Source organism: Cyprinodon variegatus, unplaced genomic scaffold (genome assembly GCF_000732505.1).
Source record: "Cyprinodon variegatus isolate N-32 unplaced genomic scaffold, C_variegatus-1.0 Scaffold36, whole genome shotgun sequence".
Taxonomy (NCBI): Eukaryota; Metazoa; Chordata; class Actinopteri; order Cyprinodontiformes; family Cyprinodontidae; genus Cyprinodon; species Cyprinodon variegatus.
The window spans coordinates 1,512,877-1,529,029 of record NW_015150489.1 but is presented as its reverse complement, the minus strand read 5'-3'; the positions used below and the strand labels follow the sequence as shown (position 1 = coordinate 1,529,029).

At 36.3% G+C, this 16,153-nt stretch overlaps 1 protein-coding gene across 1 annotated transcript in view; it reads right to left on the bottom strand.

Moving 5' to 3' along the window:
* The window catches only part of pdlim4 (PDZ and LIM domain 4), a 56,645-nt gene that overhangs the window by 9,094 nt on the left and 31,398 nt on the right, over positions 1-16,153 (bottom strand). Inside the window, exons 4-5 of the mRNA XM_015405060.1 lie at positions 6,690-6,955; positions 4,435-4,592 (exon numbers count right to left, since the gene is read on the bottom strand). Of these exons, the coding sequence (XP_015260546.1) occupies positions 4,435-4,592; positions 6,690-6,955 (424 nt within the window). The remainder of the gene's footprint in view (positions 1-4,434; positions 4,593-6,689; positions 6,956-16,153) is intronic.

Here is a 16,153-nt window from a genome sequence, read left to right as displayed (position 1 = left end):
GCGCTGCTTTTTAGAAACAGGGTGTAAAATGTTATCTCATAAAGCCCTGATTAGTTTAAAATGGTTAAATATTTGAAACTTGTTTCTATTTTGAAACTGAATTACAAGTACATAAATCACAATTAGCTGTCCCACAGTCTGGTATGTTACACTGTGTCCCTGGCAAGGTGGTTTTATTTATTTATTTAGTTTTGCCCCTGCAACAGGCTTTAAGCTAACAATGCATACCACCGTACATTGTATGCCTTTTACTGACAATATGACAAATTGTACGCCCTGTTCTTGGGATGTATGGCTTTGGTACGCCCTAAATTTCCCTGGAAACTTCGCTCAAATGTTGAAAATTTCACAAGCAGCAGATGCTGGAGTTGGAAAAATTTAAACTTTTGCTGCTCGATGCACCACATCAACCAATCAGAGAAGCCGATTAGGGAACTGGCAGGGAGACCGACAGCGCTGCTGATGCAGAGCGCTATGATCACTCCATTGAAACTGTTTATTAATGCCCAAATTAACTTAAAAAGTAAAAACCTGCCGGCAAAATATGTTTACTTTTATTATTCTGGCGCCTACAGTTTGTAACACATACCTGAAAAATGCTAACATCTACTTCCAGCCGCCACTAAGAGTAGGGAAAGGCCCAAAAAGGCAACCCAGCTTGAGGCAGCCTCTGCTGGGGATTCCCAGTGACCGCACACTGCCGGTATGAGGTCTGAGCGCCTCTAGCAGAGGTAGAAGTTAAGCTTGGCACTCTTAAAAGTCAACTTTACTTTTAGTCAAAGGAAACATGTTAGTAAAAGTTAAAGATTCATTTGAATCTAAATGCACCAGGGATATCAATAATTTTGGGGTTAAGTATACAGTTTGCTTTTAATTATTGTAAGACCATACCATATATATGGCATGCATAAAATGCATTTGTGAAAAAAAAATCACATAAAACCAGCAGAATCAAATCAGTTCAGGTGTATTTAAAAAAAAAAAAAAAAATTAGGCGTTATTTCTTCAAAAACGCAGCTTTATCTCAACTACACTATGCACGGTATCAGTGGTAGACTGATAAAATCTAGGAATGTTGACCGCACACCTAGTGAGTCATCCTCTTTTTAATTTATCTATCTGTGATTTATATTTTTCCGAGCTTCTTCTTGGGCAAAACAGTGTGTAACGTTTTCCTTAAAGCAACAATAATGTGTGTCTGTTTATAACCCGCTTAAAGAAATAATATGTTTTATAACCGGAACTCCACCTTTAGTGTTGTCAAACGGAGTTAGAGCTCATGGAATTTCGGGTTAACTGACACTCTTGTTTACTTTAACCCTAAAAGACCCTTAAAGACAACATGACCTCTGCAGGAGCTTTTGCCCTCAGACAGCTACACACTAAAGAGATTTAAATGGTTGACATGAAGCATGCTTTTAAGAGAAAGATTTAGTGATTTTCCTTAAAGGAGAAGGTCAAACTAAACATGCGTTGTTTATTTGCTGGAGCACCGTTTTAAAAAACAACAAAGATCCAATATTTGTGGACAGATTTCAGATTTTAACAGATTAAAAGAAGTAGAAACCAACAAAGAGATGAGCAGCATTTAAGAGTCCCTGTGTAAACGTGTAGCATCTTACTGTTTCAACAAGGGCTTTAAGTGTCAATCAACCTTTTAGTCCAACCAAGCTTAAAGTCCATCAACAGTCTTAGATTCTCTTTCCCTTCTTTTGCTTTCAACTGTCGTTAGGATCTGCCTCCTGTTTCATCGCTCTCTTTTGTACTCCTCTAAGTGTTTTGAGAGGTAATGAATTAAAAAGCTGTGGTTTGGATTTGCTCCGGGGCATCGCTGCAGGGGCACTTTGCTTTGTTTTTGGTGCTGTGAATTACCCTGCCAGCACTCACTTCAAAGGTATAACCTAAAATGTTGTGACAGTATCAAATACAAAAAAAACAAATAACAAAAGCACACAATATAAATTGCTTCACATTAAATCTGTGAGAAACAGCCCTACTGCAACAAAAAAAAATACTTTTTACAGTTAATCTGTAATCAGTAATCTGTTGTTGTTAGAAAGAAAACTGTGGTACAAAACGGGGCACTCTCATCAAGTATGTGAAGCATTTTTGACTTTTATGCATTAATTAAAATTCATGATTGATTGGAAAACAAGTTTAAACATTTTCTTTAATACCACTAACTGTTTTCATATAGCTCAACTTATCCCTGTGACTTCTTCCGCTTGTTTTGATCGTGTATTTTCTCTTAAACTGTATCCTGTCATGTTAATCAGCCCCTCTTGTTTAGTAACAGCCCCTGTCTGTTTATATATAAACTGCAGGTTTTCCAGTAATTTTCAGATCCTCTTGTATTTGTATCACTACATTATTGGCTGTTTCCTGCCAGATGTCAGTCCTATTTCAGCAAAAAAAGATAACTAGTGATCTAACTAGCGATGATAAGAGAGACGGTCACATTTTTATTTACTGTTCAAACTGGAAAAAATCAGAGACACCGTAGATGCAGACAGAACAATGCCTAACATTTAATGCAATTTGATTAAGATCCACTTTATTTTGCCATTATATACAGAAATCCCAAAGCTAAAAAAGAGAAATTAAACTATGGAACAAAATACATTTATTTTTCGGTTCCTATTTACATTATTAGTAGGGGAGGAAATAAATATAAAAGACTCTATGCAGGACAAAATCTATTTATTCATAGAAGTTATATATTACTATGTTTGAATAAGAAAAGCTGATTCCCAACAGTGGAACTATGTACAGTACTTGCCATGATCCACATGTAATTGCCCTTTTTGTTTTGTTTTTTGGTATCTGCTTCTTAAAGATTGGACTTTTTTATGGTCATCAAGGTCTTTCCATATTGGCTTATTCAGTTCAGGCTTTAGTTTTTTAGAAAACGTTTTCTGTTCTGTGTGCACTTTATTTACCCTCATGAAACAGTGCTAGTTTTTAACACTAATTTGTATATCTATTCGTCCCTGCACTCACTTTGCCACAGCTGTCCTGATTCTTTTGTACTTCATCTCCCGTTCTTCTTATTCACTACCTGCAAGTTTAGTATCTTTACTGTTTAACCATCTACCTTGGTGCCCTCTGGTTCTTGTCTGCATTTTGATCCTACTTTAAACTCACAATACTTTACAGTATTAACAAATAAACTCTAGGCTCTACTCTAGGCTCTACTCTAGGCTAGAGTTTCAGATTACAAATGTGTAGTTGTAATCCTTTGAAATTTTCGCTTTCAATGTTTGCTTGATTTTAGGAAAAGCTTCTGGTTTGTGTTATGATATTCACAAGTTTTTCAAGTAAATCACAAAAAGGAAATTAACGGATGAATATCTTAATCTATTAAGCCCAAATAAGTGGGCTTAATAGATGATAATCTATTTCGACGACCGCACGACGAAGCTATAAATGAACAGATTTCTTTTTTATTTTTATTATTTTTATTAGATTTTATACCAAAAACAGCTTTATTTAGATTAAATGATTGATGCAGATGATGGTGTTAAAGGAAAAACTGAACTAAATGTAATGAAGGTTAAAGAAAATACTTTCCCCAATGAGTAATGCTTTTGGTTATTGGTGTTTAAATACAGTCTTGAATGAAAAAACCAAACTTCTGTCTTATAACTACTTCCTCCACTCCTTAAAACTATTGTTTAGCTTCAATGGTAAACATGGACTGTAAAGAGGTTTTAGTTACAGGGATTAACCGTCTTCTGCTGCTGTCAGCATCATGTGACTCCTGCTCTAATGTGGGAATGCCAAGTTGTTGGAAAGGAAAGCCATATTTTTTACTTTTATTGTCCTCTGTGAAGTAGTCTTTGAAATAAATTGCTTACCAAAATGTCTGTCCCCAGAATTTTCATATGAGCAAGAGCTAAAGTATTACAAAGCACTTCACATTTCTCTTTCTGTTTCTACTCTCCCTGTCACTGTCTTTCTTCCTATCTCTTATTTAACTCTGTTGTCTGTGTTTTTCTATAAAAGGAAAACTATGCTACAAAGATAGTGAAGCTTCAAACAGTCAGAGGTTGCCTGAGTGAGAATCACAAGCCACATCTGCAAAGGAGGAACTATTTGTTCCTAAGATCTTGTGTTTATATGTAGTGCTTTGCAGAAGTGCACTGATGTATGTGGGCCTTCCTGAAGCTTATTTTATGCCTACTTAGTTTTTTAACTAAGCATAGCTGCAGCTATTACTATACAGCTTTGACATAGCCAATCAAAATGTTTCTTTGTAAAACATTCTTTTTGTTAGTTGGAACCAGTAATAAATAAAGCTGAAATGCAGCATAACTGACATAAGACTTTCAAAATATTATGTTTTTGAAGATCTTTTTTGAAAAAAAAAAAAACTGGACAAAACCCAAACCCAGTAGTTGCTGAATTATTAAACACAAAGACACAAATTCCTACCTCCATCCTCAGCATCTAGAATCTCCTGGAGGTATTTAAAGGATCCAGACTGTTTGGGGGCAGAGACGGGCTCTTCATAGTCCTGAAGCATCTTGTAGACGTCTGACTGGGGGTCGAAACCATTACGGCTCACTGGAGACTGTGGAGGAGGCTCTGGGCTAAAAACCACATAAGAAGCATGACTCAGTGAATGCTTTCACAAAGAATTCAATAAATTATGAGGATTTGTGAAGAGATTTACATTCATATAGTAATATGAAAGAAGGGGGGAATGAATATTTGAAGGATCCTGTATTACACAAATCTTTATCTACAGCCCGATTCTAATTAAATATAAAGAAGCTATCTTTGTCAAAAAATGCAACAAAAAAAGCATCTTAAAGAGGCAAGATTTAGTTTTCAAATAATACTGCCACCTGTGGCCAAAACACAGAAGTGCAGCTTTTTTCTGCTCATTCTCATAGCTAGTGGTTGACAAGATTTTTTTATTTTTCTGATTAACTTTTTTCACTTTACATGGAGTTGCCATTGGTGTCTGAGTTGGTTGAAGGTAATGCTTCGATTGTGTGCTTGGTTTGACTCATATAACAGTTTGACGTCACATCTGCAGAATCAGCATGGGAACCTCTGACTCTCACTACATTCAGAGACAATAGACTAATGGCTAATAGATGCATTGGAGCTGAACTACACTATTCATCCAAAAACAGTCAAATAAAAACACAATTTAAAGATTTTTTTTCAGGGAAACAAAATTTAAAATAAGAATATGTTTTATTCAAATTGCAGAATCTTTCTTTACATACTGTAGTTTTCCTAATTCTACAACCTATGGATGATTGTTTATAGATAGCAAAACTGCAGCTAAATGATACAGCAGTCAAATATCAGATGCTGAAAAAATAAAATTATTTTCCTTAAACGCATTAAAACGGAAAACCTTTCCTTTTTTTAAACTGAAAGTCAAGTTTTATTTAAGATTTCTTCTTTTGATTTTCACTTAAATTAGATAAAGGGTAGCTCCAAATGCTTTAAAGAGTAAAAAGGGATATAATTCTTGAAGTGCCAAATGTATTACCCCATCAAAGAAACAACAATTTTTTCTATCTTAATTAAATTTTTGTTTGTGTTTCTACATTGAATTTTTGTAAAAACATTTTCTATTCTGCTTGACACTGGAATAGATATTTCATTTACACTCTGGATGTGATTTCATATGGATTTAGTGTTAGTCCTTACAGCTCAGTGCCATGCCTGTGCTTGCTCTTTCATCGACCGCATTACTCCTAGATCTCACCGACCAGATTTAAAACCTCAAACTTTAAGGGGATGATGAGTGAGAATGCTGACAGATGTGCACAAATCCAGACACACTTAACAGCATGTTTGTCTCCAGACTCCTATTCAGGAGCATGAGTGAGTTTAGAAGACAAAAAAAAAAATGACAGTAATAAGCATTGGATGCAATCAAAACCGTTTTAAATATTGTGTTTTTCCATTAAGCACAGGGTGTAGACCTGGATAGAATTAACAGCCTAGTCACTGGGAGCACTGGGAGCTCTGCAGAGGATGTTCACCCAGAGACATAAGACAAAGGTTTATGACCTGCTGGAATCTTCATACAACAGATAATGGTTTTTCCAGGTTATAAGGGGCATTTCATACAGGTGTGCTTTAGGACATCCAAAGTACGTCAGTGTTAGTTTCCACACATGCTTGCTTATATAAAGTGAGACATACAGCATTTCTGCTTTGAAACAAAATCGTGTCATAGGTGGTTTCAACAACAGGAAAGTTGATTTGGTATCAGAGGTAGTCACTGGAGATACGCTCCTACTTCCATGTGCGACTTTCTCACAGCCAAGGTTTGCAACGAGGCTGATCTGGGAAATCTCACGGAGAGATACTCTTTAAGCCAACAAGCCTTAACAGCTAGCACGGACATGGTTCACTGTTTTCCATTCTTACAGGTTACAGCAGGAAGACAACGTAGATTTCTTTGTTCTCTCTTTAATCTGGGTTTACATGGAACAAGCACATTAAATTAGGGTTTATTTAAAACTGCTCTTTGGGAGGAAAAAAACACAGAAAGGCAGAAAATAAAAACAAAATACAAACTTAGCTGCAAATTAGAAGAGAATGAAACACAAACAAGAAAGAAAGGCTCACATCTAATCCACGTAAGCTACTGAGCCTGTAAATTGTGGTTTAATGTTTGTACTTACTTTATGTTAAAAGGAATTCTATTGTCTCACCTGTGTGTGGCACTGAGGCTAAGACCCCCCATCTTGCCTGGCAGGGATCTGTCTCCGTTGCTGCCATTGTGAGCATAAAGCCCTGCTGGGTTGTTGTACTGTGGCTGCCCAGTCCCATTCCCATATCCGTAGCTGTGGCCGTTGTTAGGTCTGCTGTTCCCATTATTCAGGTGAGTAGGCTGAGGAGCAAGTGGGGACTGCGGTTCAGAGGTGTAAGACGGTTTACGACCGTAACTGCCAGAAACACTGGTGATGGGACGGAAATTCTGTAAAGAAAGAATGAAAACAGAAGGAAAAGGGGTTTTAAAAGGTAGCTCTTAAATATCTGACAGCCATACATCAGAGAAATTAATCAGGGACCATTATATGGAGATTTCCATAACACCAAAAAGGTCTTGAAAATGAAAACTTCTGAAATCATAAATTGCTAAATCAAGTCATGTCTTCCTGTATGTACAGTATGTTGATGACACAGCATAATGTTTATGTGTGACACATGACCAAAGTCTCTTACAGTGACCAATTTTCCATATATGAGTTAGTGGATGTGAGTAAACTTTCTCCAGTTTAATGTAGAGGTCATTGTAATTGGTCCCAAAAATGTATTGTTACAAATTGCACAGCTTTTAAAGAGCAGATCTTAGTTTTAACTTTGGAAAGAAAGTCAACCAAATGTAATTTTACTGTTCCATATTATTTGACCCTTGAATTTTTCTCTGATTGTCAAAATAAATTTCTTGTTTCAGTGCAGCTTTCTTTACATTTATTCCTGTATTTTCCTACAAATACCTTAGAATGACCCAATACATGAACTGTGCTATACTGAATAAACTTGGCTCCCTTAACACCTACCTTACTCCATTACATACTAAGTGTTCTCACTCGGGTCAACGCCCTCTTCATGCATTTGCACAAACCCAATGGTGATGTCATTAAGCAGCTCTGTGTTTACTGCGGCTATCAGCGCACTTAAGAGATAATGCTTGCTTTGCGGCCTAACTCTTGTCTCAGAGAAAGAATTTTCCAGATAAACTTTTACTGCAACGCTCACACTGATGTCACCACTTCTGATAGCGCTTTGCATTTCAACGATAGCCAACAGCTTTTGAGCTGCTAAACAGGGCTGCATATTATCCATTATCACAGCTTCTGAGTTTTTAAATATTTTTGCTGTGCACTAAGAGAATTTGTATGTGCATGCAGAGTCGTGTGTCTTTTAGGCTAATTCAAAGATTCTTAGCCACAGGTGTTGGAGAATCACTAACTCTGCAGCCAAATCCCCTGTTATTTAAGCAGATGGATCTCCTTAACATCCTCCTGTTCTTCGCCTTCCCCTGGACCACACACCTACATCAGTCTATTGTCATCATACACTCAAGTGTAGCTGGAATTGTCCCAATAACAGCATGCCAATGTCCTTGGTTTAGAAATGCAACGTGCTGCGCCATGCTATAAAAGAAAATTGCTTTCAAGAATTGTAATCAAGCAACTATATAGGTAGAAGATATACAGAACATATGGAACGTACAGTGCCTTAAAAAAGTATTTAGATTATACCCTTTTTTATGATTTTGAAACTAAACAAGTGAAAATCATGTGCCTTGTATTCAGCATTGTAGAATTTATGTCTACAACGCATTATCTAGACCGAGGCTAGGGAATTCGTAATAACAAATTGGGTTTGTCGCCACAAAGAAGGGAAGAGAGAGTTGAAGCTAGTGTTTACTTCTAGCTAGCTAGAGGTAAACGCTTTTCTACGACACAGTATAGTCCCATGGAAATGGCCTCTGAACAAGACAAAATTCTTTTCCAGAGCATTCTAGTATATATTGTTGAATAAAAAAGGAAAAGTTATTTAGTTTTATTGGCAAATATGCACAGCCCAAGCTCCGAGTAGAGGGTTGCTGAAATGATCAAACTCATGTGATGGATTTGCAGGCCAGGGTATACCGTCCTCAGAGTAAACACAAAACTGTATTTATTAGTCAAAGAAGATCACAGAATCACATCTAAATTTTGTTCTTTACTTCTGAGCACCTACCATGGGTAAGTAATGGGGATTTAGCTTATCCAATTATGCCACAGCAAGTTATTATGACTTACACACTCACTTTGCAGACCTTTAATGCAAGATACCTTTTGTAGTTCAGCCAGTATTCAAACTATTAACTTAAATGCTTGCATACATTCAAGTCTTTCTGATTGTTTCTTGACAAAATGCAAACCCGCGCTGCATTAAAAATAGGACAGTTAAAAAAAAAACAGTCACAGGGAATTACTAGTGGTCTGTGCAATCCCATTCACTTCAATATTTTCTATTAGCTATTATCAGAAGACAATAGATTTTCTGTTTGATTGGAAACCAAATTAATGTACAGGTTGTTTTTGACTCTGACCAGCTTCTCTCTCCATACTGAGTGGCATGTCAACATCATGATGCTCACACCACCATATTACCCAGGCTGACCAGTGCATGCAAAATTATGGCACTTAATTGCTAAATTATGGCACTCCAATAACATTGTAGAAATTTACTTGTTACGTCAGCTCAAATAGTCAAAGAAGAAGGGTGTGCAGAAGCAAAATAAAGGTGCATGGGATATATACAGTATAAACATTGCGTCCACATATGACAGCTTTTTTTAATTATTATTATTATTTTTTTTTTTTGGCATAGAGCAGCAACAATCTGCAACACATCTCAAGGTTTTGTTTCAACAGTTACTTTCTTTCTGCAGTCTTTTCACTAAGGCCAGAGGCGTTCATGACTAATACTTATCCCATCACCACCTGGATTGTAGTACTGTGCATGCCACTGGATTTTAGGATCTTTGCAGCTCCTCAGGAGTTACCATGGGGTGCTTTGCTGCTTCTTTGTTTATTGTTTCCCTAATCCCTCAAGTCATTTTAGCTGTTCCATTCACTTTCCTTTTAAGGATGAGGGGCTGAACAGTATTTTTAGTTAGAGTTTAAAGCTTGGGACGCTTTTTATAACCTACTTCTACCTTCATTTTTTTCTGTGTTGTGTCCTTATTCTTAATGATGCTGTTTTTTTAAAGAGTCTCTGCTATTGCATTTAAAATCCTAGTAAAATATGCTGCCATTTGTGGCTTTAAATTGATAAAATGCAAAAATGTCCAGGAGTATGAATTATATTTGAAAGGCGATGTAAAGAAAAGGAGCAGAAAGTTCTCTGGAGTTTACCTACCACCATTATAACCTCTCAGTTGGAGGAGGGAATATTGCTATAGAACTAAACAGGTCCAACTTGATCCTGATTGTTATCTTTAACTTCCTATCGTCACATTGCTGACTTGATGGGAATTATGTGGAACCTTGACTTTAATGTTTTTGTAGGCTCATAAGCTTCCTTAAATTGATTTATTTTGTACAAGAGGAGAACACAATCATTTTAAGAAATTTCATTATCAATATAAGTTTTATTTTAAAATAAAAATATCCAAAAAACATAGAGTTTGTATGAAGCTCTATGCTATTTTTTCACAGTTCCCTTTTTAGCCAAAATAACATTTTTATAATATTCAACTTTTTTGATTTTTTGGTCAAAACTCTGTGTGCACGTTTTGTATCCTCCAATTCTTCGGGGTTTTTTTTTCAATTTCCCAAAAATATATTCATAACTGATGCAAGATTTCTTCAAAAACAAATGGTTGTCCCTACACGCCCTCTCTGGTCCTCATTATTCATTTCTCATACTTAGACAAGGGTAAACGTCCAGATAACAATCAGAAGAATAACTGATACAACCAGGCAAGCTTGGTCATGTCTGTGCTCGTAGAATAGGCTGGAGGAAAATCCATGAGAGGGGATTTTGTTACGAGTTCTTGTTGAAACTTAATAGGCATTTGATTTTTGATAGCAATCTATACAAACAGAAGCAGAAAGTGATGGGTGTTCCTTTGCTGATGTGTTCAAAAAAGAAAAGGTAAAAGAAGAACTCTTTTTTTTCCCCTCTAAGAGGGAAGTGAATGATGTAAAATGAGTAAAGCTGGATATTTGTTTAATATTAGATGCTTTTATCCCTATAATATATAAAATTAATCAATCTAGATGGTGTCCAGCTTTGGTTTGGACCTGTTTTTTATGCTTTGATATTTACGAATTTTCAAGCTGACGCACCTGACAGTGACTATTTATTTAGACTTAAACCAGCCAAACACAACCTTTCAACCAGTACCTCTTATTATTCTCACAGTGCTCTTTATGTTCTTGCTACGTGCAAAAATATTTGCAATATTATGCATGCTTACTATGAGGTGTTTTAACAGTAAAGTATGGATGTTAAATTTAACATTAGTTTGTTTATATTTTTTTTTATTGTATGTTTTGTCGGGTTTGTTGCAACCTAGGGATCCTCTACCATAGTCTTTATTAAAGCTCCTTTTACAACATATAGGCTCTTTGTATCATAACATTTGCATTGCAATGGAGGCACAGATAAATAAAAGGGAACAATAAATAATTTCAATATATTAATCTGAAATGTAAGAAAAAAAATCTAAGTTTGTCAATCACTGAAAATTTAGAGCCAGTGATTAACATGGAGTACATGGCAATTGTTAATCAGTTTATTTAATATTTCAATTCTAAATATGACCAGTGCTACATTTCTTATTTAAAGATTTTCATGCTGATTATTCAACAAGAATTCAACTTTACTGCAAGCAACTATATTTACCTTAATAGTTTTATGTTATTTTTAATAGCTATTTATAAGTTTGCCTTATTTAGACAGTGTTGGAGTTTAAGTATTAATAATATTATTTACAATAAAAAATTTTGTTCAAGAAGAACATATAGAGTACTCATATGATCCTCTTATACCGTACACCTCTTTGCCTGCTTCTTTCTCCTTGAACCTCAGTCGGCCTCGGGAGATGGCCGCTCACACTGAGCCTGATTCTGCTGGAGGTTTCTTCAAGTTAAAATTGAGTTTTTCCTCTCAACTGTTGCTGAATGCAGGCTTGGTGTGAGGGATTGCTGTAAAGTCAATGACCGAATGCAAGAAAATATCTACCATGGCCACGTGCTCTTCCAGGAGAAGCGAATCCTGCAAGCCACTGACTCTTTGCAATCATCTGGTTTTTCTTAGATATAAAAATTTTAATCAATCTGACTGTATGATCTAATTGAATTGTCTCCATAAAGTGCCTTGAGATGAAATGTGTTGTGAATCAACAGTAAATAAACTGAACTGTATTCAATAAAAAAAAAAATTCAAAAACATTATGAAACACCATTGGGTGGCCCTAAAGGTCCACATAAGACCACACTCAGCCTGATTTCTGGGGGAAACTAAGTAGGGTGCCTTTTTTTATTTTCCAACTGGAAAGGAGTGGTTCAACGGGGCTATTGGCAAAAGATAAAATCCGACTATTTACTGTTCTTAAAATGTAAATGAACTTTGTAACCTGCAGTGTAAAGGAAATAAAAAAAAAGAGCTACACTAATCATTTATTAGGCCCAGCAATTTGACCTTGTGACATCCACAGTGTGCTTTTCACCAGTAGCAAAGCATGATTAATGCCTCAGAAAGACTGGCAGTGTATGGGAGTGTGTGCACACAGAAAAGGACAAGGAAAAGGGAAAAAAGTCTGTACTTATTTTTGACTCTACTAACAAACCTTGAAAAATGTTACAGAGGTAATCTTCAGCCAAAATGTATTAAAGTTGTCCACACAATAATAGGACAAAATGTAAATCTGGTCAATCAGGGACTTTAGTGGCAGACAAGAGTGCTTCATATCCCAACTAGTTTTGGGCAAGTAGAAAGGGTGATTTGGGGTCAAGAGGACAGACGTTGGGGGTTGAAATTGGAGGAGCTTAAACAAAATCATATGTCTGACATCGTATGTTAGAACTGGAGACTGAAACTTCAGCCCACTCGCTTCACCAGAAACACACAGAGCTCATGACAATGCAGAAACATGCACCCACTACCTTTCTTTTCTGCCTCATGTGTGGTTAATCCTGCCAAACATTCAGAATTAGGCTATTCAGATGGTGCTCTGCGCTACTAACCAAACACAATCCAAGGCTTTATGTTGTCCTGGCCCTCCCAAATATATATTGTGAAGAGGGGCGACAGAAACGGCCTGAGAGCAACAATGTGGTGCGAGTACTGCGGAGGACTTTGCAAATGTGAAATAATATAAAAACAAAAAATGCAAAGCAAAATCATGTAACCTGATTATTTTTGCAATTATACTGATTATATGCATTCAATTATGTTCTAGCAAAATCTATAGAAAACATACAGTCATGTGCAAAAAGGAAACTCCATCTCTCCTCCACCAGACAACTTGAAAATAAAAGTAGCAGCCAGGTACTGCAGTGCTTATCAAATGCACAACCTATGCTAATCATCTGTCAGTGCGAGTACTTCATAAAAGTACTTCATAAAGGTTTGCTGGGCAATGTAAGACCATTTCAAAACATTCAAAACCCATTTGGAGTAACAGATATTTTTCACCAGCAGAAAACGTTTATCACAGCTATCAATCATTCCGCCAGTAAACATTTAAGGAAATTCTGAATGTGCAATGCACATCTCTATGTTATTAAATTTCATGGCTTGTCATGGTACAATTTAAAAAGACTGAACAGCTATATGGTTTGATTTGAATGGCTGCTAGGAGAAAGTATATTCCATCTGTAAACTCTTTACGGCAATATGATTAAGGGAAGGTTTGCTGCAACAGAGGCCAAATATACTGTAACTTTGAAACCCCAATGCACTTTGAACAAATACAACCAATGTAGGATATCTCTACAACTCCTGGAAAAAACTAAGCACATAACATAGGAATAGGGCCTAAATCATGATAACTATGTTTGTTTTGTTTTAGCCATAGAGCATAGATGACAAGAAGTCATTAAGCCTGGAACAAATTCCTCTGCATAGGAAAGAATTGGCTATCTATCCAATAGGTAATATGTTCCAGATATCAGGACATCAATATGACAATGGTCCCAGGAATGTCTTAAATCTACCAAAGAATTTCAACCTGGAGAGAATCACACAGAGAAAATGTGCAATTAGAAAATATTAAATTTATCTATACATGTAACAATCTCGTTGACTCTCTGCAGTCCCTCGTACTGATCGTGCTTGTAGCGACAGTGGAGAGGAAAACTCCCTTATAACAGGAAGGAACTTTCAGCAGAACCAGACTCAGTTTGAGCGGCCAACTGCTGAGGCCGACTGGGGTTCAAAGAGACAGAAACAGATGAAGACATAAATGAAATAAGTTCTTTGGAGCTCGGGTCCCAGCTGAAGACTTCGATGCTGTGAATCAACATACGCTTGGATGAGTAACCTTGAAAAGGATTTGAGAAGTCTTCCCAAGGGGCTTGGATACTGGTGGCCAGAGGATGAATGGGACTAAGAATGAGAGAGGAGATGGGTTGGAGGTGGGTGAAAGTTTGCTTGCATGCATGTGAGAGAAGCTAGGACAGGAGTTAGGTGAAGGGGATCTTGCAAGATGATTGGCTTCGGAGAAGATGCAGCCCCAAAGTTGATTGGCTGGAGCTGAACAAGGGACATTGCAGGTGGTTCAGGTGATGCTGATAGGAGTCTTCCAGTTTGGATTTACACATAAGCTTCATTCTACAAAAATAAATGGAATTGTTCCAAAGGTCCCTTCAAAGTCTAGACCTCAACCAATTATACTGTAAAGTTTTTGTTGGAAGTTTAAGAGTGCCGTTCATACATGTGCACCACCAAACATCAATAAACCAACCTAATGAGGAAGACAGGACTAATATTCTCTTTTGATATTTAGGATTTATAAAGTCAATCTAATTTAGTTCATTTCAACTTAAAGTGGTTGAATAAAATAAATTGACTGATAAGGTTTTTCTTTGGAATGATTTTAAAATTTAAAACCAATGAATATCTATTGCAACTTTCCATAAAATTACCCATAAACCCAAATTAATTCTTGAAATAAAGTGATTTAAATATTTATTTAGATCAATAAATTGACCATGGCCTTAAAATAACTTATTTTTAGCAACTTTTGTGAAATGTATCTTAAAATTAACCAATTCCTTTAATGAACCCATTATTGCAGCATTGCATTTTATTTTAAGCTACTAAATCATTGTTTTTACTTGATTTTTTTTTTCTGTATTCACAGATACAGACACTTGAATCATATGTCTAGTGATTGGGATGTTTATGTTTTATGGTTATGGGGTGAACCATCAAGTAGGCTTTAATTAATTAATTGTTTTCAGTTATAAAACTGCAAATTTAAAAGTTGTAAAGTTTGTTATGTTATTACATGAGCATGCAAGGTAGCTATCAGGGTTGCTAAGCAGCCAGTCATTGGTGGTAATTTGAAATCTGTCTGATTTAGTTAGAGTGAAATTTAGCATTTAAATCAAATCTTTAGCCTTAGAGGGTGTACTGTACATAGAGATTCTGAAGTAGAATACAGAAATAGACTAACAGGAAGAGAGGGAGAGAAAAACAAACAAACCCAGATCTAAACCTTGTGGTCTGTAGCCACATCAAAATAAAACTTCCAAATGAGAGCCTTCTATAAGGGCGCAAACAGGTGCAGCCTCCATGTTGCTAAGACTCAATCCACCCACAGTTTGCTGACAGCTATGCAGCTAAAACTCATGTGGACATTTCAGAGGATTACTGGCTAGTGAGTGAACACAAACACGTTCAGATGGACACTCAAGCTTGCCAATGTGAAATCCAAGAAATGTTTTATTTAAATAAATGAACTACTTGGCATACTAAACATCAACTTGATGTGGTTAAAAAGCTTGCTTGCTTTATTTCCCCTGAAAAAATACCTCTAAGCAACTCTTTCTTAAGCAACACATACTATAAAAAAGGCATTGTTCCATTGATAAAGAAGTGTTTTATATGCACAGTTTTGTTCTAAAAGTATTATTCAGTTTCAAGCAGAGTAGGAATTATGGCCTGTAATTCATAAAAGGACTGTATCTGTCAACTCATATTACTGTTAACTTGAAGAATTTGCTTTTGCTTTTAGCTGCCAACCCCTGGGCTGATACTGGAAGCTTCAAATGACGTGCGATCCAGACTTCTCAGCTTCCTCATTCTGAAGCCCCATTTTTTCCACAGGAAAATAGTTCTGGACCACAACACCTAACAGTATAATGATAGGTTAGCAGCCATCAATGACACTAAGAAACTGCAAGCCAAAAGAACTGTTGCTTGACTCAAACACTGACAGCAGGAATTTCCCACTTACTTGAAGCTGCCACTTTATAACTTCAGTCCAGAAGTTTTCAAATATGAGTAACTGATACAGTAGAATAACTGAAGTGATGCATGAAAATGGTCCAAGGAAAAAGATGACAACCACATTATAAAAACCTGTTATTAGGTGAAACACTTTTGTTTTTCAGAGTTCACCTATCTATCTATCTATCTATCTATCTATCTATCTATCTAT